This window comes from Aphelocoma coerulescens, chromosome 4A (assembly GCF_041296385.1).
Source record: "Aphelocoma coerulescens isolate FSJ_1873_10779 chromosome 4A, UR_Acoe_1.0, whole genome shotgun sequence".
Taxonomy (NCBI): Eukaryota; Metazoa; Chordata; class Aves; order Passeriformes; family Corvidae; genus Aphelocoma; species Aphelocoma coerulescens.
Window position 1 is genome coordinate 5,886,623 of NC_091018.1, and position 24,848 is coordinate 5,911,470.

General features: G+C 54.5%; 1 protein-coding gene across 1 annotated transcript in view; it reads left to right on the plus strand.

The window, feature by feature from the left end:
* Nucleotides 1-4,977: 4,977 nt before the first annotated feature.
* Nucleotides 4,978-24,848, plus strand: part of EFNB1 (ephrin B1) — a 48,941-nt gene continuing 29,070 nt past the window's right edge. The window contains exon 1 of the mRNA XM_069015110.1: nucleotides 4,978-5,191. Within this exon, the coding sequence (XP_068871211.1) occupies nucleotides 5,076-5,191 (116 nt within the window). The 5' untranslated portion in view covers nucleotides 4,978-5,075. The remainder of the gene's footprint in view (nucleotides 5,192-24,848) is intronic.

Here is a 24,848-nt window from a genome sequence, read left to right on the forward strand (position 1 = left end):
TTCCATGGGTACACGGCTCTTTGGATGTCTCCATGCATTCCACATCCTTACAAAAATCCCTGTTGGTTTTTTTTTTATTTTGTTGTTGCTGTTGTTTTATAGAGATTTGGGTTAATCACAAATTTTGGCTCCATCTGTGCAGGGCTCCTTGGAAAAGCACTTTCCAGGGAGAGGGGCCACGCCTCTGCGAGGGTGTTGGGGCTACATGTGCCAGCCCGGTGGGATCTCATCCCTTTCATCCTAGAAAACACTTAGGGGGAATCTCTCCCTGGTCCCACGGTGCCTTTGGGATGAGAGGAGTTTATTCCCCACCGATGTTTTATTTAGGTGAGTTTTAAATAACTCCAGAGCTTTCCTGGGGGAACCATCCCCCGGATTTCTGCACTAAGCACTTTTTCCTGGTGTTCAGCCAAATTTTTCTTTTTCTTTTCCTTTTTTTTTTTTTTTTTCCCCACTGTTTTATCCCATTTCTCTTTTTTTTTTCCACTCAGAAATTTCTCAGGTAATTTAAATGTGAAGTGGCTGTGGAATACATTGGGCTGCAGCTCATCACTTGATGAGGGGCTGATTGGGCTCAGAGAGACTCTGCCAGTGGCGGGGGAGGCGGGAGAACCGGGAATTTTGGGAATGATGCCGCGTGTCACCATTCCAGTCCCTTTAGAATGGAGCAGGTGGGGGAAAATCACCCGGGTCATTCCCAAAAATGTTGTTTTAATGAGGTTTCAGGGGAGGTGAAAAGGGAGGAGAGGGAAGCCAAGAGTCCGGAGTCCACACAGTGCAGGAAGGGCATAGTGGGATGTGCGGGAACGGGGCATGGATAGGACACGAGGCAGCTCCTGGGCCCCAAAAAGGTGAAGAATTTGGGAATTCCGAGGTGCCATTTTTGTCCCTCCCCAGCTGTAGGTGAGGACTCCAGGGAACACCAGGTCTGTGGGTGGCTTTTGGATCGCTCATGGAATGGGAGCCTGGAGCAGCACCCCAGGATGGAGCTGTGTGGGAGCTGAGTCCCCCTAAACCTGTGACACCACATGGGAATGTCCCTGATAGCCCCAGGAATGGCGGGGCAGGAGCAGGGCAGGAGAAGGGAAGGGAGATGGAAATCTCGGTGACTCCTTGTGGAAGCACCAGGATCACCCACCATGCCTGAGATTTTGGACATGGATGGGGGGTTGTGGTCCCCTGGACCTGCTCAGAACCCCCTGGCTCAGCCCCTCAGGATATGGATCCCCTCCTGCTCCAGCCCAGAGCCCAGCCCAGATCCCGGTGTCACCGCTGCACCTGAGGCTGGGAACCATTTCCCATTTAATTTATTGGGGTTTTTTACCCTGAACCATCCAAGGAATCGCCCTGGTTGGGCACCACCGATTCCTTCCCTTGGCTGGGTGGGAAGAGCTGGCACTCTGCTTCCCTGGGCAGGTGTTTCCTGCTGTGGGACAACGTGGGGAGGGCTGGGAGCAGATTATCCCCGTTCTCCCAGACTGATTCCCACCTCTCCAAGGTGTCCCCCTGCCCTGGATGAGACCTGTTCCCATTCCACGGGGCCTCTCCCATGTTACAGGTGTTTGCTTTGGTGTCGCTGACACATTTCAGAGTGGGCAGAGGCCACAATCCGGGTTTTTCCTGGTGTGCCAGGTGTGGCTGTGCTGTGGAACTCTCCATAAAGTGGTGACCTTTGGAAGCTCGTGCCTGGCTCACCTGTGCCCGGCTCCCCTGCTCCTGCCCTCATCCCAAGGATCCACAGCACCAAATTTGTCCCCATTGGGTCGAGGTGATGGGCTCTGATCCCAAAGTGCTCCCAAAGTGATCCTGAAGGGATCCTGTGCCCTCCTCGCCAGGGGAAGTTGGGCACAGAGGAGCCGTGGGGACATCATCCTCCTTTCCATAGGATTCCCGGCTCTGGATCCCCACCTGAGCCTGTGCCGGGAGAGCGGCATTGCCATGGCAACGGGGCTTGATGTCACCGGCAGGGATGGAGGGGCAGGAGAGTGGGAACGGGCAGGGACAGGGCAGGGAATGGGCAGGGAGAGCTGGGAACAGGCAGGAAGAGGCAGGAGTGGGCAGGGAATGGGCGGGGAGAGGGCAGGGAAAGAAGGAATGGGCAGGGAATGGGCCAGGAGAAGGCAGGGAATGGCCAGAGAGACCCGGGAATGGGCCAGGAGCGGGCAGGGAATGGCCAGAGAGACCCGGGAATGGGCCAGGAGCAGGCAGGGAATGAGCCGGGAGTGAGCAGGGAAAGCCAGGAACAGGCAGGAAGAGCCAGGAGTGGGCAGGGAAAGAAGGAATGGGCAGGGAATGGCCAGAGAGACCCGGGAATGGGCCAGGAGCAGGCAGGGAATGGCCAGAGAGACCCGGGAATGGGCCAGGAATGGGCAGGGAATGGCCAGAGAGACCCGGGAATGGGCCAGGAGCGGGCAGGGAATGGCCAGAGAGACCCGGGAATGGGCCAGGAATGGGCAGGGAATGGCCAGAGAGACCCGGGAATGGGCCAGGAGCAGGCAGGGAATGGCCAGAGAGACCCGGGAATGGGCCAGGAATGGGCAGGGAATGGCCAGAGAGACCCGGGAACGGGCTAGGAACAGGCAGGGAATGGCCAGAGAGACCCGGGAACGGGCTAGGAACAGGCAGGGAATGGCCAGAGAGACCCGGGAATGGGCCAGGAGCAGGCAGGGAATGAGCCGGGAGCGGGCAGGGATCCAAGGCCCCTCTCCCAGGACCCAGCTGGGTACTCAAATATACAAAAAAATCAAATTTTTGGATGGTTTTTTCCCTCCTTCCTCAGGTATTTCCTTCTCCTTTGGGTCAGGATGGCTCCAGAAGAGCCCAAATCCCGCTGCTCCCTGTGCCCAGGGAGCCCCCACACTCCATGTGCGACCCCCAACTTGGGGTTTTCATGGAAAAAGTAGAAAAATCACGTTAAAACTTTGATTTTAAAATAAATTTTATTAATATGGAGCCAATTTGACCCCGATTTTGTATTTTTTTTTATAATTTTCTCAACAGAAACTGAACAGACCCCACCATTTCTTGGAATTTTTGAGCTTTAATTTGAATTTTTAAAATAAAAACTGAAGGGACTCAGGGGTGTTTTGGTTTATTTTGGTACTCAAAAGTGACTTTTTTGTTTGTTTTTCAATTTTCTCAAGACAAATGAAAGCCACGCCAAAATTTGTTGGTTTATTTTTGTAATAGAAAGGAACTGACTTGAGGTTTTTTTTTTTTTTAATTTCCTTAATAAAAAGTGAACAGTCTCGGGAGGGGGGTTTTATTTTATTTAGTTTTTATTTTATTAATGGAAATTAAACCAACTCCAAAGGGGTTTATTATTGTTCTTGTTACAGAAAGTGAAGTGACTCCAAAGATTTTCTTAATAGGAAGAAAATTAATTCTGGATTTTGGCTCCCCCCCCCCCATGGCCAAACTAAAAAACGATTAAAAAAAAAAAAACAGAAACTCCAAAAAGTCCAGAAAGCATAAAAAAAATTGCCACAGAAATAAAGAACCCACTTTAAATAAAATTTTAAAGGAATCTCAAAATGGCTCCAACATAAAAGAAACTTTTAAAAAGTTAAAAAAAAAATTAAGAAAGAAAAGCTCCAAACAATTCTGGAAAGGAAAAAAAATTAAAAAGTTTAAAAACAATTCAGAAGATCAAAAAAATAAAATAAAATCAAGAAACCTTGGGAAAAAAAAATTAAAATCTAAAAACAACCCCTAAAAACCATCCCTAACCTCCAAAAACTGCAATAAAAACCCAAACACCTAAAAAACCCCCAAACTAAAAAAAAAAAAAAATTAAAAAATCAAGGAGACTTAAGAGGGTTTAAAAAAAATGTAAAGACCTCGAAAAAATAAAAAACTTTCAAAGAATTAAAAAGAAAATAAAAAAGCAGCAAAAAAAAAATCCAAAATAGTAAAACAAGAAACCAATCAGAAAACTGAAAAAATACATAAAAAATACCTTTCAAAAGAGTTTAAAAAAATCAAAAATCTGGGGAAAAAAATAAAAACCCTGTAAAAAAGTAAACAAGTACCCAAATCTTTAAAAAAAGCGGTGAAAGGAAAAATATTTTCAAAACACTTGAAAAAAGTCTAAAATGTTTTAAAAAAAAATTCTTTAAACAAAGGCAAAAAAGTCAGAAAAGATTTTAAAAAAACTTCAGAAAAAGTAAAAAGAATTAAAAAATCTTAGTTAAAAAAACTGAAAAAGCCTCAAAAAATTCCAAAAATGTACAAAATTTTTAAAAACCCTCGAAAAAAGTCCAAAAATACTGGAAGACCTTTAAAAAATCCCTCGAAAAAAATAAAAATATTTAAAATTCTCTTTAAAACCCTCCAAAACGTCCAAGCAGTGGAAAATCTTTTTTTTTTTTAAATGAGGAAAAAATCTGAAAAAAATCGTTGAAAAAGCCTCGAAAAAAATTTTAAAATTTAGGAAAACTTCAATAAATTTCTTAAAAAATGTAAATACCCTCCAATCCGCTGGAAAGAAGCCCCAAACCGGTCCAACTCCTTTAAACCCCTCCCAACTCAGATATTTCATGGAATATTCAGGTTCCGTTCCGGCTCCGCCGCCGCTTCGGGCCTAGCCAGCGGCGTCCGCTGGGGGGCGCTGTAGGATCGCGGCTGAGGGGGGAGGGCGAGGCCAAGCGCGGCGCGCAGCGGAGGGGGTGATGGGCTCGACGGGGATGGGGACGGGCCGACGAGGCGCCCACAGCGGCGCTCTGCCAGCTCGTCCCCAACGCTGTCCCCTCCTCACCCTCCCCCCAGTAACCCGGCAGCAACGGCCGGCAACCGGGGGGGGCATAAAAAAAGGCAAAAATCCTCCGCACTCCCCTTAAGAACCCACAATGGGCGTGCCCTCCCTCAAGGCCCCCCCCGCTCCGCTCAGCCATTGGCCGCCGGTCCGGGCTGTCCGCGCCGCTGCCTGCGCGGAGGGGTAGAGCGTCTGCCGCGGCGGGCGGCGCCTCAGTCGGTGCAGGGCGGGCGGAGGCGGCGGGTCGGGAGCGGAGCGGGAGGAGGCGGCGGCGGAGCGTGATGGGCGCCTGACGCCCGGCCCGTCCCGCCGCCGAGGGACGATGGCGCGGCCCCGCGGCGGGCGGTGGCTGCTGGGTGTCCTGCTGGCCCTGTGCCGTCTCGCCGCGCCGCTCGCCAAGAGCCTGGAGCCGGTGTCGTGGAGCTCCGCGAACCCCAAGTACGTGCGGCGAGAGAAGGGGGGGGGTCGGGAGGGACGCGCCTCGCACCCCCCGCGGGGAAAAAGGCATCGAAACCGCGTTCTAAATGCGAATTTAACGGAAACAGCGAGGTTTTTAAGGAAAAATCGCGCCTGGAGGCTGCGGGCGGCGGACGGAGCGACCCCCGGCTGAGGACGGACCCGCGGCGCCGCGCTGCTTTTCGTACCAAAAAAAAAAAAAACTCCTTTCATTTTTTCCCCTCCGTTTTTAACTATGCGTTTACTTTTTGCAGCTTTTCCTCTCTTGAAATCCGTTTTTATTTTTGAAAACCACGTTTTGTTTCTTGATTTTTAATTTTTTTTTTTCATTTTTCACGCCTCATTTTTTTTTTTCCCCCCGGATCGCCGCTTCCCTCCAGCGTTTGGATTTATTACCTTTTAAAAAATTTTTTCTTTCTGGGTTTTCTCATCCGAAATCAGCCGCGGAGGAAGGCGAGGGGAGTCGTTCCGCCCCCACCTCGGGCTGGGTCCGAACAAAGCGGGCGGTGGGGCTGCTCCGCCTGTACAGACACCTAAATTCTATACATTTATATATTTTTATATAAATATATGGATGTGGACGCGGCTGCCGTTCAGGAACAATATGAAGGGCGAGGAGGAGGAGGAGTGGGGGGTGTTCGGTCGCCCCTACCCCGGGGCTGGTGGTCAGGATGGGTCGGTGGCCCTTGCTCAGCTTTATCTTGTAGATCATGGAATGTTTATTTATCTTACCCCTTTCTCCCTTCAAAAAAATTCCTGCCTTTAGCCTGCCTTTTTTTTTTTTCCCCCACCACGCTTCTCAGGGCAAAAAATAACCCCAAAATAATCCAAAGAGTTTTTGAGGGTTGGAAAGAACCGAAACAATTTGGACAACCTTCCTGCCTGGACACGTATTCCAACCAAATGTTTATTGCCTTGGTTTCTTGTGGGGGAGAAGGGGAAGGAACTTTGCAGGCACACTTTGTGTGTCCCCAGCTCTGGAAGTGCCGGGACAGCGGCTCCGTCACTTCGTTCTCCTCGGTGTGTTTTTCCTTTCCTTTCTTTGGGAGTTGTGTCAGTTGGCTGGGAGCAGAGAGAGCCTTTTCCCTCGGGAATTGCCCCGCTGGATTCGTGAGCTTGGCGAGGGGCAGGCAAATTGGTTCCAGAAAGTAGTTTTTATTTGGGAAAAGGCAGCTGGAGGCTGAGGCGGCTCCGGCTTGGTGGTGGGGGATGCCATGTCACCCTGCTTCCCTTCCTTATCCTGCGTTTTCCTTGAGCTGCCGAGGCCTGGGAAGTTGGGAGGAGGCCATGACCATAGGCTGGCACAGAGGTGACACACCAGGACTTCCCACTGAGCCCTGGAATGGTGGGCTTGGAGATGTCCCTCCCTGGTGGGGTGTCCAGGGAGAGCTCGAGGGGTTCCTTGGTTTTCCCGAATTGGGAGCTTGGTGGTTTTCTGCTCCCAGTTTTTGGAGCTCGGTGGTTTCTGCCTTTGGTTCACCCCTAGTTCTGAGCTCAGACGTTGTCTGGCTTCAGTTTTCCCCCAGTTCGGATCTCGGTGGTTGCCCGCTCTCAGTTCCCCTTAATTCAGTGATTGGGGTTGTCCACCCTTGGTTTCCCCCAGTTCAGAGCTCAGAGTTTGTGTGCTTCCAGTTTGCTCCCAGTTTGGAACTCACTGGCTGCCCACTCCCTGTTCTCCCCAAATTCAGATCTTAGTGTTTGTCTGCCCTCGCTTCTCACCCAGTTTGGAGCTCAGTGCTTTTCCACCCTCAGTTCTCCCCCAGTTTGGAGATTGGTGGTTGCCCACTCTCCGGGAATTTGGAGTTTAGGGTTTGTCTGCTCTGGATTTGGAGCTCGGAGGTTGTCCGCCCTGGGCACAGCTTTCTGGGGATGTGCGATCCCGTGTGGAGCTGCTCTTGTGGGTGCTTCCCCATCCCTGTATCGCCACAGGGACAGGAGAGAGTGGGAAGCGCCCGAAATGTCGGCGTTTCCACCCAGGAACGGCTTTGCCGGGACGTGCACGGGCAAAACCCATGGAAGTGTTTTGCCTCAGTGGGGACTGTCAGGGCCCGGCTGCAATCCCAGTTCAGATCCCTCCACTCTGTGCCCCTGTGGAGCGACCCTGGATCCTCGTGTCCGGGATTCGTGTTTGGGATCCGTCGCTTTCTTTCCCAGCTCCGAGCTTTGGAGCGTGGCATCGGGCAGAGCCTCCGCATGACTGCTCCCAGCAAACCCAGTTGAGGAAACCAGTCTGGGGATTGGTGTGCTGGGCAAAGTCCATCTCCATCTGGAGGAAAAGTCATGCTCTTGGTTGGACTGGGATTATCTTCCGGATAGATCCGTGAAAACCCTTCACCACTGTACCTTGGGCTTCCAAGCCCCTTCCTGGGGCGATGCCGGGGCTGTGCCAGCCCCCATCCCACTCTGCCGAGCTTTAACTCTTGTTTTTAGAGTAAAGAGAGCTAAAGCCTTTAAAAATAACACAGCTAAGTGGAATTTTCCAACGGATCCGAGGAGCAAGCATGGTGCTCTGGGCCCGGCCGGCCTCAGCGCGATTGCTGTAAATAAGGAAAATATTTTCCTGCCCTTTCTGGGCAGCTGGGAGCTGTGGGCTCCAGCTCCACCAGCAGGTCTGGGGCTCCTGGTGTTATCAGAAGGATGCTGATAACACATCCGATAGATGGAATGATTTCCTAATCGAGTTAAGTTAGGCTTATGCTGTGTGCTGGGTTGGGAAGCCCAGGTCAGCCCCTGGGTGTGTGTCCCAAAGCCAGTGGTGAAATCATCACCCACTTCCCACTGTGAGGATGCTGGGTCTTAAAAGGGAAAAAAATAGGCCTAGGAATGGTTTTGTTGGAAAAAGCGGTAATTGTCTCAAACCTGTGCTTGGGATGAGCTCACCCTCTGAGTGAGCTTTCCCTGGGATGCCTTCAGAGCCCTTTGGAAGGGGGCTTGGAGAGGCAATATGGCTTTAATTTATTCCATCGTGTCCAAGGGGGGCTTTGGGGAAAGTGCTTTTGGGATTTACTCGTCCCCTTTGCTGCGCAGCCGGGGGGCGGTGGGAGCGTGCTCTCCTTGGACAGCCGGGAATTGCCGGAGGAATTCTGGCTAAATCCTTTCTCAACTCCCTTGGCTGTAATTTGGGAGAAATATTGACCCTGGTGGGCTCCTGTACCGACCGTTAAAGGGAAGCATTCCTAATAAAATATGGTTTGGAAAATTCATTTCAGGCTGGAATTCACCTCCCCAGAAAGTATTTTAATAAGGAGGTGGGGGAAATGGGACACATCATCCACGCGGCTCCAGAGAACGGCTCCTTTTGCCTCTGCTTTTCCCTCTTCCCCTTCCAGAAAGTTTTGCTCAGCTCTGAACTTGTTAAAAACAAAATGCATTTATTTAAGAAAAAAAAAAGGTGAGGGGAAGAGGAAAAAAAAAACCCAGACAAAACTCTAATCCTTCGTGGTATTTTTATTCCGCCTTTACTGACATGATGGTGTCCCATGGAATTCTGTCAGCACTGGGGTTGAAGCCTGGCGGATCTTTGCCTCTTTTAATGCCATTTTACGAGGGACAAAGTGCTTGCGGGAAGGCTGTTTCCGAGGGGAAAGGCTGGCCCAGAGCTCCGGAGCAGGGGGATTGCACTTGTCGGAGCAGATGGAATGGAATTACGGGAGCTGTGGGTACAGGAGGCGCTTTGTGGTGTCAGGATTTGGGAAATAGGGAAAACTCGCTGCTTATTTTTAATTAAAAGTCGTTTCTGGCTTGTGGAGACTCCCCCTTCCTGAGGCTGAGAGGTGGGGAATGGCTTTAAACTAAAAAGATGGGAAGTTTAGATTGGAAATTGGGAAGAAATTCTTGGCTGTGAGGGTGGGGAGGCTCTGGCACAGGGTGCCCAGAGAAGCTGTGGCTGCCCCATCCCTGAAAGTGTCTGAGGCCAGGTTGGACAGGGCTTGGAGCACCCTGGGCTAGTGGAAGGTGTCCCTGCCCATGGCAGGGAGTGGCAGTGGATGGGCTTTGAGGTCCCCTCACAACCGAAACCATTCCAGGGTTAATGATTCTGTGTTCCCATCTAGAATCCCATGGCCCCCATGTGCACCTTGGCCTTTCCAGGGCTTTGCTTCATCTCCGAAGGCTGGGTTGGGCTAAACAAAGCCTGGCCAGCCTGCTTTCCAGCTGGAGTTTCCCTTTGGTATGGGGGGGACCCTTTGCTGGGTGCCAGGTCTTTGGGAGCCCTCCCAGCTCCTGCTCCCCACAAGGCAGACTCCCCCGTGCCCAGCCCACGTTTCACTGGAGGCGTTCCCCCTCTCCCTGGGCCACGGGGAAAGGAGCACCCGGGGCTCCTTGCAGGTCGTTTGGGAATGACTTCATTAACTTAAATTAAAAAAAAAAGGGAAGGCAGGGCTGCGGCTCTTGCAGTAGCTGGGTAAATACCACTGGATTCCATAAAATGGATTTAACTGCTTCCTTTAAAAGAAAAAAAGAGCCGTGATGGGGTGGCTGATTGATTGTAAAAGGAGCCGGAGCTTTCTCTGGAGCAAAACAGCTGCTGCAGCTCCTTGGATCCGCCTGGCAGCGGGGCTGGACGGGGCTTCCATGGGACTTCTATGCCATTTCCGACCGGCAAGGGCTGGCAGGGAGCTGGCGGGGGCTGCTTCCCTCTGCTGCACCTGAGCTCCTGTGTCGCTTTGGGGGGCTAAGCTGTTCCATTGAATCCTTATCCCAAATGGGCTGGATGTGGCAGGGCAGGATGTGCCCGTGCCCTTGGTGGTGTGGTGGGGTGGGCTGGGGGTCCCTCTGAGCAGCTTCACGAGGTGCTGTGGGGGCCCCCAAACAGACTTCATTGGGGACTCAGGGTGTCCCCAAGCCCTGTCCATGTTTTTAGGGATCACAGGGGTCCCAAAGAGCCGGAGTGCACGAGCAGCTCCTTGCATGACGTCCATCAGGAGCGGTTTGGATTGTCGCCTGTAAACCAGAGGCTTAGCAGTGGGGATGATCCCTTGTTTCCATGTTGGATTGTGTGTCCCAGCTTCCCCCCGGCTTTCCCGTAGCTTTGTGCTCCCTGCCTCTGTGGCAGCACACCCTGTCCTCGGCACAGCGGTGGCCGTGCTGCTGGGAAGCCTGTCTGCCCAAGGAGCGCTGGACTCCGGTGGGAAAACATCTTGGAGCGATCAGTAGCACATGCTACTTGGAGTCTGGCAGCTGGAATAGGGTGGGGAGAAACAAAGCTGATTCCATTCTGTCTCTAATTAATGATTGCTGGGATCGAGGAGCAGGAGCAGGACTTGCTCGGCGCTATCGCGGCGTCACATCTGGGCAGGAATGCGCGGCCCGGCTGCAGGGCTTTTGTTGTGCAGGGCTGAGGGAGAGCCCAGCTCCTTGCTGCTGTTTCCCGATGCTTTTCCCCTTCCCATCCCTTGCTCTGGGTTGGGTGATGTGGCAGAGAATCTTGCTCCGGCAAGCAGGAGGGGGATGGTGGCAGTGGTCCTCCTACTCTTGGAGAGAGTTGGTGCGCTCCCGGCGTCCTTCGGGACGGGTTTTCTTGCCCCTTGTGCGGATCACCAGCTCATGGCTGTGCCGGAGCTTCGGAATCCCATCTGTGGTTGGAGCCCTGATGATCCGCTCAGGGCTGTGCTGGAACTTCTGGGTTCCATCTCCCATTGGAGCATTAGAGCTCAGCTCATGGCTGTGCTGGAGCCTGGGGATTCCGTCTCTGGTTGGAGCAGTGGTGCTTGGCTCACTGAGTCTCAGGATCCCATCTCTGGTTGGAGCCTCAGTGCTCTGCTTGTGACTGAGCCTTGGAATCCTGGCACTCCTGGCTCCCCCAGCCTGTCCAGGCTTGGCCCCAGAGGAGTTGGAAAGCCAGGGCTAAACGTCCTGCTCGGTGAGGCTAGATCTGTGCACACGGTGGGGTTTTCCTGGCCCCTGCTCTTCTGTGGAGCAGGTTCTGCTGGAGCTGGAGTAGGGACTGCAGGCGATCCCTGGAGCACGGCTTGGGGGCCACCGGTCCCTCCTCCCTGGAGGATGAGGAGACAGGTTTGGAGGGTTCCTCGTGGTGTTCCAGTGAGCAGTGGCTTCTCTGTGAGCTCTCCCTGCCGGAGCCCCCAGGCAGGATCCGAGCCGGCTCAGGTGCCGGCGTGGCAGTGCCGCCCCGGCCGAGCTGAGCTGAGCTGAGCAGCTGCACTTCAAAAATGCCAGCTATTTATAACCCTGGCTCGGCTGCTCGGGAATAACCTTTTCCCACCCGCAGCTGGCCCTTCCCAGGTGGGCTGCTCACCCTTTCAGAGGCCATGGGACTGGGCTTTTCCAGGGGGGCTGTGTGAGGGCAGAGCAGGGGGTTGGTTGGTGTCCAGCCATGAACTCCCCTCGATGTTTTCCAAAGGCTCTATCCCGCTGTGGTGCTGTGCCTGCACAGAGATCCATGTGTGCTATGTCTGCTGGGGCTGGGCTGTGATGAGAAGCTTGGAGTCACCTGGTTTGACATGGATTGGCCCTTGCTGGTGCCAACATGGAGGTGCCGGGGTGGGATACTTGGGAGATGCAACACAAGCTGTCCCAGCTCCTTCTGTCCCAGCACCTTCAGGCCAGAGTTTGGGAAGTACAAGGCCCTGGAGTGTGTGCCCTCCCTAGTTGGAGTCGTGGCTGGTTTTGGTGGCACCCAGGCCTGCGTCACTGCTGGTGATGGGACAGGAACATCCCACTTCCCAGCAGTCCCTTTCCTTGCCCCTGGTATCCTGCCAGGATGAGCCCAGCCCTGTGCACCAGCTGCCGTGCCTGGCTTTTGCCATCCAACCTCTTCTGAGTAGGTACTTTGGGAAAAGCAAAGTGCCTTTTCATGGCTTATGAGCTATAAACCCCCTTACACCATTCCCATTGATCACAGAGTGTGTCCATGTTTTCCTTCTCATTAGGCTGGGAAGCGTCTGCGGTTGCTCGCGCGGGGCTGAGGCTCGGCGCCGTCTCCTCTTTGCCACTGATTTTTCCCTTTTAATGGATTTCTGAAATGTGGGAGCACGGCCTGGTGTGTGGGTTGGCAGGCGGGGCTGGCAGCCTCGGGATGTGGAGGGATGCAGGGATGTGCTGGTGCTGGGCTCCGCGCTCTTTGTCTGGGCTCGCTGTAGTATCGCAGCCAAACGCGAGAGGGAGGGACGCAGCCCCCTGCTCCCACTGGGATTTCGGGGGGCAATTCCTCAGTGGGGGTTGGAAGGGGAACGGGCACAAAGGGACTCCCCCATTAAGGCAGGGTGGCCGGTGTTCCTGTGCGGGGGGTCAGGCGGCTCCCAGTGCCGCAGGGATGCTGGCGTGCCCTGCCTGCGGCCGGCCGGGAGCATATGGAAAGGATCTGGGTGTAATATCCCGGGCTGCTCCGCGGCTTTGCTGAAGAGGCCACTTCAGCAGGGGACGCGGCGTGGTTAGTCCTCCCGGCTGACACATCCCAGGCCTTCCTCCGACTTGAAAGAGCTTGAGTTCGCCTTTGAATCTGAGGATTTATAGCCCTTTTAGGCCTCTCCAATAAAAGCACGGCTCCCTCCTCAGACAGAGCCCACCGTCTCCCTCCTCCGAGCTCATTATCCCGGGGATTTGTGTTGCTTGCTCTCGCTCTGTTGTTCGCTACCGCCGCTTTCTTCAGATGTGTGGCCGAGAACTTCAGAGCAGAAAAGCTGAGCTGGAGCGGCCACAGGGCCCGGCCTCGCTCCAGGTTGGAGCAAGCATGGATCCACATCCAGTGGTGTTCCCAAAGAGAGCCCTTATCTGCTGATGATCCCCTGCAGTTGGGGAGCATTGGGGAGCAGCAGTTCCTCTTTGTTCCATGTGCTCCCTCAAGGATTGTGAGCACATCAGGATGAGCTCCCATTGCATGGAGAGCTGCAAGTGAGTGTCTGCTCCATGTATCCATCCCATCTTCCTCATCCCAGCACATGTGGACACTGGAGCACCCTCAGCCCCACAGATTTCTGCTTTCTAGAGGCCCCTCAAGCCTCGAACTGTTTAAAGGGAGGCTTAGGGAAGAGGCCAGAGAAACGACATAATAATTATTGTATTACAAATTGTTTCCTTTAATGGACCCTCTCGGATCGCTCAGTCTGCTAAACACATTGTGCCCTCCCCCAGCCCCTTCCCACTGCTCCAGCCTCCCCTCGCAGCCCTGGCCTGCCAGAAAATTCCTCCTGGTGAGGAGCTGGAGTGGTGGGATGAAGGATGGGGCTGTGTGTGCATCCACCTGCTCCCTCAGTTCTCCATTTGTGAGGGGAGATGGCGTGGCTCTGCTTCCGCATGGGGATCCTCTCCCTGCAGGTCCCTGCCTATTTCCCATGCTCCGGAGTTTTGTATCGCCCTGGATGTTGCATATTCCAAGGGCTTTTGGCTGCTAGCACCCCCAGCTGATTCTTGGGGCTCATGGACATGGACTCAAAAACCTCTTGCTGTGCAAGTGCTCCCTCCCTCCCATTCTTTCCTGGCATTCCGGTGTGTGCTGGCAGAGGCTCCCAGGCAGTGTTTTGGCAGCTCCCAGCCCCGAGGGCTGTGGGGTGTAAGGAGAGGAGCCACCAGCGGCTCTGTGAATTTTTTCGTTGCCCCCCAAAGAATAAACGTGTTGGAATTAGGCAGCAGGTTACGTTTCTTCAAGGCCAGGCAGAAAATATGTTTTAAATTTGGCAGCCGACAGCGGAGAGCGGGTGGGAGAAATTTTCCAGGTATTGCGTTACACTTTCCCCTAAAAGGACTCTGCTTTGGGGCTGGGGATTAAAGGGAGGAGAGGAGGGGGACCCCCTCCCTTTCACGTACTTGCAGCCCCACTCTGAGGGTGTTGGGACTGGGATGCCCTCCCTAGGTGCTGCCTATCCAGGGTGATGCCCGCCCCGGGTGGTGCCCATCCCGGCTGAGTCAGGCCCTGCTCGGGGCAGAGCTGTGCTGCGGGGGATGATCGGGATTAATTTTTGGGCTTCCTCCCTCTGGGTGCGATGGGAAATTTACAGTGTGCTCTGGGCACCGCCCTGGCCTGCCGGGCTCTGCCTGGCCCCTCTCCCCTCCTCTCCTCTCCTGTCCTCCTGTGATGTCTTTAATAAACGCTTTATGCAAGAGCAGACCTGGGATCCACTCCCAGCACGGACCTGGGGCTCGGCCAATTAGTCAATTATTTCAAAAGAAGAAATTAAAAAAAAAAAAAGAAAGATGAAATGTTATTTTTGTAAGAGAAGGTCTGGCCCATGGCTCAGCCAGCACCCCCTCTCCTGTGGGAAGAGCTGGGGTGGGGGAAGATGGGGGAGCTCTGTACAGCCCCTCCCTCAGTGACCACAGCCTGCAGTGGCTGAATCCTGTGTCCCTCTTGTGTCTCCCCCCATGTTACCAGGACAGGGACCTGCCCCTCACACCAAGCAAGGGGAGGGGCTCTTGGCAGCTGCCTGTGCCCTCTGCACCAGGCTGTCCCTGCCAGCCTGTCCCTTGTCCCTGGGCAGCCAGGCGGGTGGTCCATGAGTGTCCATCCCTGCCGGAGCTGGCACTGGTGCATCCATTGTTCCCAGCTTCCTTCATAGCATGGGAGGAGGAGATGCTTCTCCAGGAGGTGGGAAGGGCTGTCCCAGTGCCATTGGGGATGCACAGCCCCCTTCCCTCTCACTGGGCCAAGGAGGCCTGCCTGGATGGGGGTTTCAGGAAGGCGCTTGGAAGTGTGAAGGGCTGGAGGCAGCTGGAATTTCCCCTTCAGCTGTGTTAGGGTTTAAGATTTGTATTATTCTTCTTTCATGGAAATTTGTGAGGCCGAGATCTGGTTGTGCATCCCAGCCGGTTTGTGCCCTCCTTTTCCTGTGACCCCCTTTCCCTGTGCCCCCTTTCCCCTGCCCCCCATTAGCAGTGCCTCAGCTCAACTAATTACTGAAATAATGGAGGCAGCAACATCCTGGCAAAGCAGTGCAGGGAGGGGAAAGGAGAGGAGGGTCCCTTGTGCTTCCTGGACCCCCAGCCCTCTCCCCCTGCTCCATCCTTTGCGGCTTTGTGCCTGCTGCTCATTTAATGGCAGTAGAAGAACTTTTTCCTATATTCCTTCTTTTTTTCACTCCCCTGAGCTACAGGAAGACTTGCTGGCAGTAGGGGATGGAGGAAAGCCTGCTCATGTTGCCTTGGTTTTCCCTCCCTGCAGCGAGTGGTTCTTGGGATGCAGGGATGGGGTGGGGGGGCCCCAAGGAGTCCATTCCCAGGAGCAGCTCCCGATCCTGGTGAGGTTTAATACTTGATGCTGCTTTTGATCTCTGCCCTGACATGGTGAGCGCTGGATGCTGTTCCCTAATTACCCCCTTCACGTGGGGCTGTGCTGGGTGTTTGTGTTCACCCGGTCTCTCCAGAAGAAAAACCCACCCTGCGAGGGTGTGTGTGGGGTGGGGGAGCCCACGTGCTTTCCCAGACCATGGAGGAATCCTCCGGGCTCTCCATATAGCCCTGGGTGCTCCCACCCACAGCAGGCAGTTTCATGCTCCCTGCCTGGTTTCATAACATCCAGGAGAGGCACGAAAGTCTTCGTGAGCCACCTCCCTCAGCTGTGTGTGGAACTCGTGGGCTCAGGGTGGTGGGTGGGGGTGCCCCTTTTTTAGGTGCTGGGGGTTTGCTGGACATGCCAGCCAGCTGGAAAAGTCCTGGTGCCCATCGACGAGCCCTTCTTGGCTGGGTTTTCTTTTTGGGATGCAAGCTGCGTGTTGTGCCCTGAGCACAGTGTGGGATGAGGATATTGCCAGGGAGAATGCAGGGACTCCTTAGCCTGAGGAGGGGGTGTTCAGGGTGGTGGGGAAGGGCTGTGGGATCCTCCTGCTCTCCTAGACAAGGCCTGTTCCTCCTTGTTTTTCCTCTTTGAGGATGGAGGCACGTGGGTTGAGGATGGAAACACATGGTTTTAGGCTGGAGGCGTGTTGGTTTAGGATGCAGCACATGGTTTGAGGATGGAATTGCATGGGGTGCGTTGGAGGCATGGGGACCATCCCACAGAGCTCCCAGGAGTTCATCCATGCCTGTAAAACAGTTGGAGGCTTTTGGGACATCAAACTTGGAAGTAAAATGTTGGAAGTGCTGCAGCATCGTACCAGGGCACAGGCAGAGGAGAGAAATTGTTGTATTCCTTATCTGAGTGGGGCTTCCTCCTTAAGGTGCCTACAGGTGCCTGTCGCTGGTGTGCCCAATTCTTCTGTGACCTGGCAGGAGGGACCTTGGCCACCCTGTCCTCCGCTGGGAAAGTCTCCGCTGCCTCGTTGGGATGAGGGGGAAGAATTCCTTTCCTGGTTTATGACAGAGAGATTGCTGATACTGGGAATGGTTCCTTGCAGAAGGAGTGGGTGACAGATACAAGAGTGCTGGGATAATTGCTTCCAGATGCTGCCTTCCCTTGTCTGCGGGGCTGTGTGTGTTCCAGCGTCCTGCCAGCTCCAGTGAGCAAAACCAGGGAGTCATCCCAAAAAACAGGGCTGGCTGGAGCAGTGTCAGACAGCTCAGAATCCTCCACACGACTCCTGGTGTCACCCCAGCTTCTGGTGGCCAGTGTGACCCTGTGTGGCTGTGGGAGCAGGCGAACTCGGGGGACTCTCCCAGGTCTGCCAGCCCCTGAGCTGGGGCTTCAGGAGGAATGCCGAGTGCTGCGGAACTGGGATACGCTCTGGAATTGGCAGCGCCGGCTGCATTGTGCGCAGCAGGCGGCTCTCCCGGATCCTGCCTCCCCTTGTGCCATAAACACGGTGTTTTTGGCATCTGGGCTTTCTTGCAGAGAGCCTGGTTGCTGCAGCAGCATTAATGATTATTTATTGGCTCTTAATGCCAAATAACGTCAACATCTGGCTGACGCAGCACACGTGTCCCTCATTCCATGAGGCATCGCCGGGTGCTTGGCGTTGGGTTGGCGTTGGGCTTGTGCGCTTTAGGAATTAGAAGGTGGCAAATGGTGGGGTTGTTTGGATACTCCCCTGAAGGGACAGATTCTTGAAGGGCTTCGCTGCTGACCTTCTCCTTAATTGCTGCTCTGTGGCGCCAGCAGGACCAGCTCAAAGGGAGCAATGAAGCATCGGCACCGGCGCTCGGCCCAGGGCCCCGCGAGGGGAATGCTGCTCCCTCCCTTCTGCTGGGATGGTGCCTCTCTCCATGAGATTCCCTGTGCCTGGCAGCTCAGAGCTCCACTCATAACACCTGTTTTAAGGTTACCATTCTAACCTTCATTTACACCAGCAGTTGAGGCAGAATTTTTCTCAAGGTAACTGCCACAGAGGTAAATCCAGCTGATTATAAAGGTGCCAGGGAAGAAAAGGGAGGAAAATGGCTTTGCTGCACGTTCTTGCTGATGGACACAGGCTTTAGCTCCCTGCAGCTTTCCCTGCTTTCAGCCCCAGACTTGGAGGGAAGGAGAAAGGAAAACGTGAATGGAGGAAAATTTACTTCTGTGATTCCTGTGTGGCTTCTGAAGGTGAGAGTTGAGTCACTTTGCCTGGAACCAGCTCAGCAATTCCACCTCGTCCCCAGAGAGTGTCTGAAGTCACACAGGGAGAAATAATGCTGGGGGTTAAAAATAGATGCTGACAATAGGAAGGGAGGACTGCAAAAGCTCTGTGTCAGGCAAGGTGGACAGAGCCTGGTGAACAGCATTGGGACTGTGCACTGCTGGAGCTGGGCATTACTGGGTTAAACTGGAGTTAAACCTCGTTTGCACTTGGAACCAGGAGCCGATTTCAGTCCTCGGCTTGTGTGTCCATCTGACATCCTGGGGAAAGCAGCTCTGCTTTTAAGGGACCTGGAAAAGTGAGGGAGGATGTGGCACTGCTGGGGCCAGGGTTGGGGGAGAAAACAGCTCAGTAAATCCAAATTGCTGGAGGACAGGTGGGACAGCGATGGGGCAGAGCAGAGTCTGGCACTGGCACCTGTGGAGATGTTCTGGCTTCCCTGGCGTTTTAAAGACTCATCTGCAGAGTGAAGCACTTGCACTCGATCCGCTTCGTTGCCAGCCGGGATGTGCAGTCGTGACCAAGCCCAGAGCGCTTTGTCGGGGTCTCCCAGTGCCACCAGTGGCCTCCGTGCTGGGAGTGGGGGGTGCAGGGCGCTGCTTGGCCGGGGACAGCGGAGCGGGATGGTGGCTCCTGCAGCCCTTGCCCGAGGCTTTTGTTGAAGCTCACTGAAACCATCTGTGGCCACCGGAGCCCGAGCAGAGCCCCGGGCGACAGCGGAGGCTGGGGCAGCGAGTCCCCGTCCCCGCGGAGGGGACACCGCCAGCGCCGTGCCCCGGGGCGGCCGCCAAGCAGCAGGCGGGAGGAGATGGGGTCACAGCTCCCGCTGGAGCGGGACCAGGAGCGATTCCGGCTTCTCTCTTAGTTTCCAGCTCTTTTCTTTCTCTCCTGTTCCTTTCCCGCTGGCAGCGCGCTCGGCCCTCTCCTGGTGCTGCGAGGACAATGGGGCTGCGAGGTGGGGTGGGAGGGGGACGGAGATGAAAGGGGAAAAGTAAAATCGAAGCATGTCTAGAAGGGCATTTTGATGTAAATGGGACTTTTGAGAGACACCGGCAGAAAGGGCACCGGCCCCCTTCGGCGCACTGAGCTCCAGGCTCAGCTCTTTCATTTCGTCAGGAAAAGGGCATTTTTTCACCTCCTGTTGGGTGCAGCCACGGTTCCTCCTGGTCCTCTCCCCGTCCCCATCCCTGCCCGTGTCCTGGTGTGAAGCACTGTGTGCATGTCTTAATGAACTCCAGCAACCGGAGCTCCTGTTCAGATGCTGAAAGCAGTGGCTGAAGCTCAGGAAAGGGAGATGGCTGCTTGCAGCCCATGGGCGGCCGGGAGGGCCCGGCTTCATCCCACCTTCCTCCCCCCGGGCAGCTCCCTCCTGAAACCTTCCCCCTCCCCGGGGAGGGCGCGTGTTTGATCCGCTCCCGTGCTTTTGATCCCAGCCTTTGTCCTTGGCACCGTCTCGCAGCTCTCGCGTGTCGGTGGAGATGTGGCCTCACCGTGAGTCATCCTCCTTCCTTTCTGCTGCTGTTTTATTTTTCCCTTTTCCTTCTCCTAAGAGAGCACTTAGTAAAAGGAAGCAGCGCATTCATCCAGGAAACAGGAGCACAACAAACGCCTGCCGTTTATCCTTTCAAAGGCGTCTCCCTTGAGCTGTTGCTGCTGCTCTGACAGGCTGGGGAGAGAGGCAGCTGCTGGTGGGGGGCCCGGGGATGCTCCCCTGTGCATCGTCCCCGGGGTACCTGGTCCTGCCTGGCTTCGGGGAGCCCTCGGGGGGTCACCTTCCCATGTGCTGGCAGCTCCTGACCCTGCCCAGGCGGGAGGAGGAGAAACGAGGACAGAGCTGCTCCCTGAAGAGAAGTCTGACAGGTCGGGGGGCTGGGAGGGGGGGCCGGGAAGGTCGATTGGAGCCGGCATCCGTGTCCCTGTGCCGGCGCTGGGGAGCCCAGGAGGAGCCTTGTCACTTCTCATCTCGGAGTTGTTGCCTGAGCCCGGGGCTGGGCTCGTGTCCTCCCTGCACCTCCCCGCCGCTGCCTTCAGTTGTCTCGCACACCGAGCTGTCAGCAGCCCAAAATTTACTGCTGGCATAAACCCATCAAAAAGCCAAACTGCTGGTCGGTAAAAATGGCAAAGCAATTGCAGGGAAACTTGTTTCTTCCTCTGACAACTTCTGAGTCAGTCCTTTAATCTCTAATCTAGGTTTATGGTCATTTTATTGAAATGCTGGGCTCTGTGGAAAGCTGACATGTATGACCATCATAAAACAGGAGTTATGGGAGCCCAGAATTGCCTTGATGGTCCAAATGTCTGCAGGAAGCATTTTTAAAATCTGTAATTGGGATTTATTTGCCATTGTGGCTCAAACTGTCAGGAGAAAATAAAATAATCAGCCTGGGATTTTTTTTCCTCTTCGTCTTTCAACTCTTTCCACATATTCTTAAATCTTTTGGTGCTTTGCTTCTGTGCTTAATTCCCTTGTAATGGGGGGATGTGGGTGAGAGAAGGGATCCCAGCCCTGTGGTTGTCCCTGTTCCCATCCTGGGGGTGCAGGTTCCCTGTGCCCTCCTGCCTCTGTGTCCTCCACCTCGGGATGGCTGGGATCTCATCAGTGTCCCATGGGATGTGGTGGTCATGGACACGTGGAGGATGTGCATGTGGGGACATGGAGCAGCAGGGGAGCCTGGAGGAGGCCTCTTGGCTGGTTCCTCATCTGGGGTGGCTGGTTCAGTGGAGGGTGTGATTTGTGGGTTGGTGAGGCTTTGTTGGAGATGGATGTAGCAGGAAGCGTGTGGTGGGCTGGCATAGGGAGAAGAGACTCCTGTGTCCTGCCAGAACCTGCGTCAATCAAAGCATCCACTGCCATGGAGTTAAAATGTGCCAACACCAGAGCCCAAGGCCAAAGGCACATTTTGTACCAAGAGCCCATCTGAGGCAGTGCCATGGAGGGGGGTGGGCGATGCTGGAATGGGCCAAGCCCCGCTGGGTGTTCGGCAAACCTCGGGAAGGACCTTGGTGCTCCATGTGATGTTCTTTCTTTTTTGGATATGTTGAACCAACCCAGCTTTTGGGGTTTTTCTTCCCAGTCTGTGAGTGACTGCTGTGCTTTGCCTTATGTCTGTCCATGTCCAATGGACATGGACATCCAGGCTATGGATGCACCATATGTTTCTTGTCAGTGCTACCGTTCCCTGGCTTGCCTGGTGCAGGATGCACCCGGAAAAACTCCTGCCCCTTCCCCGTTATCTGCCATTCCCAATTTTCTCTCCATTAACCTGCGACCACAAGCAACACCCAGCAGTGCCAGGTCCAGAGTTACCCTGGAATAATCTGCTGGGCTTGATAAATATCTCTGCTTCCGTTTTGTTTAACAAATATCTCCTTTAATGGCACAGCTTTTTGTTAAGCTTCCTCGCATTATCATCCCGCTTAATCATGCAGGGTGACTTCTAAAAGTTCTTTTTTTAAAAATGCCACTTTTTATCCAGGTTTTAAAATTGAAACTCATTTTTTATCCAGAGGCAGGATATAAATGAGTCTACTAAAATTAGATTAATCCTAATAAGAATGTCAGTTATCATTTCTGAATACATTAATTTTTTTTTTTTTTAAATTTTACATGCCTCTTTAGCTATAATTGCTGGTGTAATTTCTTACACAGACATGGTGTGTCCTCATGGTTGACAGAAATACTTAATGCAATGTCGACACCGCACTAAGTTCCAAATTAGTGCGTCGCAGACACTGCCAACAGTTTGAACTTTCTCCTTAATAAGTTAAAAAAAGAGAAAGGCAGCGAAAAAAACACCTTAAATGCAATGAAAGACTTACATGGATTGAGGGGGTTGGAGTGAAGTGGGATAGTTGGAAGCTAGAGCCCCATGAAGGGCTTTTGTGGGAGAGGGAAGCAGGAAGGGATGGAGGAGCTGGGGGTCCTGGAGGTCAGGGAGGAGATTTGGGGTCCAGCGAGGCGTTTGTGGGCTGAGTCCTGCCAGGGGCTGGCAGCTGCAGGGCAGGATGGAGGAGCTGAGGGGCAGGGAGGAGATTTGGAGTCTGGTGAGGGATTTGGATGAGTGAGTCCTGCTAGGGGCTGCAGGGCAGGATGAGGTGGTCTCGCGGCAGTACCAGTGCTGCTCACTTGGGATTTTCTCAAGCCAGGATAAATGACCCTGTTTCCTGGGGGGCACCCCAAAACCATCACTCCAAGGTGGGGCTTGGTCTCTGCTCTCACAGCTCCGGTGGGTTTGAGGGTGCTCTGTGTTGGGGACCGGCTCTGCCTGGGGGGTCAGCGGAACAGACGGACACCAGCCTTGGAATAAACTCCCGTTGGGTTGGTGGCATCAGCCCTCTCAGGCTCCTGGCATGGTGGCATGGCTGGGACATGGCCCCAGCCTGGTGGCACATACTGAGTGGGGCGAGGACCACCGCTGGGAATGCTGGAGCTAGCGGGATTTTGGGACAAGGCTCTGGGGGATCACATCTGGCAGCAGAGCAGGGGGGCAGGATGTGGTTGGGGGAGACTTTGGTCTCTCCTGCTGCTCTCGCCAGTTTTCTTCCATGAGTGTGGGTGGCAAGGCAGAGGATTTCGTCTCGGGGGGAGGATTGGGAACACTCCCCGTCCGCAGGCAATTGGAAACTGCTGGCGCTGGAGCGGGACAGGCTGGGTGCTCTGCCCTCCTCCTCCCCAGGCCCAAGGGCTGGGTTATTTTTAGGTTTAAACACGAGCTTTGCTTAGTGCCTTGTGAAAGCTCCCTCTGGGAGTGGGAGCCGTGTGTCCCGGCGGAGTCTGGTGACATCCTTGGAGATGGAAAGAAGCACCCGTCCCAAGATCTCCGGCTCTGGCAGCGCCCGTGACACCAGAGCCACTGCTGGGTTCTGGTTCCTCTCCTCTCCCATTCCCAGCTGGAAGTTGTACGTTGGATTGAAGTTCAGCTGTACGGTAAATCTGGCCTAAAAATAAAAGCAAGTACAAGCCAGATCTCTGGACTGGAGGAGAGATTAAAACCTGACACTGCTGTGCTGTGCTGGCATCTCTCCTGGCCCCTCCCTCAGCTGCTGCTCTTCCAATCAGCCTTCAACTGGGTAAACTGGGAGCAGTGGAAGGGCTGCTGAGGGGGAGCACAAGAGTGTCCCAACTCCTTCCAGTGATGAAACCTTTAGGAGGGTTTTTTTGGTGTGGATATGGAGAAAATTTGGGCTGTTGTGCCAAAACAGGACCTCACAGTAAAGAGGGGATGTGGGCAGCACTGGGAAGAGGTTCTGGGGAGAAAGGGGCAATTTCTTCCCTACTGAGTGACATCCAGAGCAGGGCTGGAGGAGGCTGGATCCAGCTTTCCTGCACAGCTGGCTCTCCAGGCTTTGCTGATGGCTCAGTTCTGTGCAAGAAGACAAGAGGGGAGAAAACAAATAAACTTTTGAGGACCTGTGACTCATCTTTAGCTTTTTCTCCCAGACCTAACCCAGCCCCATCCACCCCCGTGGAGCGGGGCCAAAGGTCCTGGGCAGCCGAGTGCAGCGTGCCGGTAGTGGGACTGGTGTGGGAGTGAGGAACACGGGGTGACCTGGTTCAGCCTGGAGAAGGGAAGGCTCTGGGGAAATCTTGGGACCCCTTCCAGTGCTTAAAGGGGCTCTAGGACAGCTGGAGAGGAACTTTGGATGAGAGACAGGACAAGGGAGAGTGGCTTCCCACTGCCAGAGGACAGGGTTAGATGGGATATTGGGAAGAAGTTCTTCCCTGTGAGGATTGTGAGGCCCTGGCACAGGGTGCCCAGAGAAGCTGTGGCTGCCCCTGGATCCCTGGCAGTGTCCAAGGTCAGGCTGGACGGGGCTTGGAGCACCCTGGGACAGTGGAAGGTGTCCCTGCCTATGGCAGGGTTGGAACTGGATGGTCATCAAGGTCCCTTCTAGCTGGGGTGGGCAGCTGTGGGCAGATGTGCACATGCCCTGTGTTGGGATGGGGGGGTTGGGAAGCTCTTCATAACCCGCCAGGGCCAGTGGCAGCCGAGCGAGTTCCCAGTAGTGATGCCGGGGCTGAGGACTGGTGATTTGCAGCTGCCTGGGAAGATGGCGCTTCCAGACAGGAGCCAGAGCTGGAATGCCAGAACTCGGAATGCCAGAACTCGTTTGGCCACTCCAGGAGCCAGGGGATCAAAGGGCCCGGTGTGAGTCAGGGCGGCGCGGTGGGGGTGACGCTACTCCCCTGGGACCAGGGGCTGGCAGGGCTGGCGAAACCCGGGAGACCTGTCGGGGCAGGGCAGGGCATCCCACAGCTGGGATGGGGAACCCTCCGCAGGGTTTGCTCCTCCCTGCCCAGTTCCTAAGTTGGGATTAATCCTTCAAACCGCAGCATTGCATCCCCAGGCTGAGCCAGAGCCCTGGGGACCTGGGTGGGTGCTCTGGAGCTGTCACCCAGCCCTCAGCAGGATCTCCAGGGATGGAAACATGAGCCCTGGGACACAGTGAGGGGCTCCTGGGAGCCAGGGGAAATCCTGGAGACCCTGTGGTTTCTGCTGCTCCCCAGGACATGTGTGGGCTTTATTTTTATGGTATTTCTCAGAAAAATGGGGGAGGCTGGTGTCTCTTCTCCCTTGCTTTGGTGGTGGCCAGAGAAGTGGGAAGCTGAGGGATTTGGGGAGCCCTCCTGTACTCCTTGGAATGCAGCAGCAGGAGCACCCAGTCACTGTCCCATGGGGAGATTTGAGACTCCTGGCTGCAGTCTGTGTTTGTGAGGTGCAGGGTTAGTGGAGTGTCAAGTCCCGGGGTTCAGGAAGGAAGGGGCTCCCTGTCTCCTAGGGCCCAACCACCAGTTGTAACTTCAGCTCTTGGCTCTTAGCTTTCAGTTCTTCTTTTCTTCCAACTGAGCTGGAGAAGTGAGAGATGGGAAGATGGGAGATCTTGGAAAACACTGGGGTTTGTGTCAGGTCTGGTGTGCTGAGCCCCCCACCCACCCTTCCGTGTGCCCCCAGCCCTGCTCTGGGGAGGGGGGGGCTGCAATTTGCCTCTGTTCTGTCCCGACTGGGGTTGATCTGCATAAGAATGAGCGGGACTTGGCGGGGAGGGCTTGTCTTGGGTTCCTTGGGCATATTCCTGCCGCTTTCCCGTCCAAGTGGGCGCCTGGAAGGGCAGCCCCTGCCAAAGTAATTCTTTGCTTTGGAACCGGGAGATGAAATCTCCTCCGTTTTATTTCGGAGGGGTCAGGCAAGGAGTGGGAA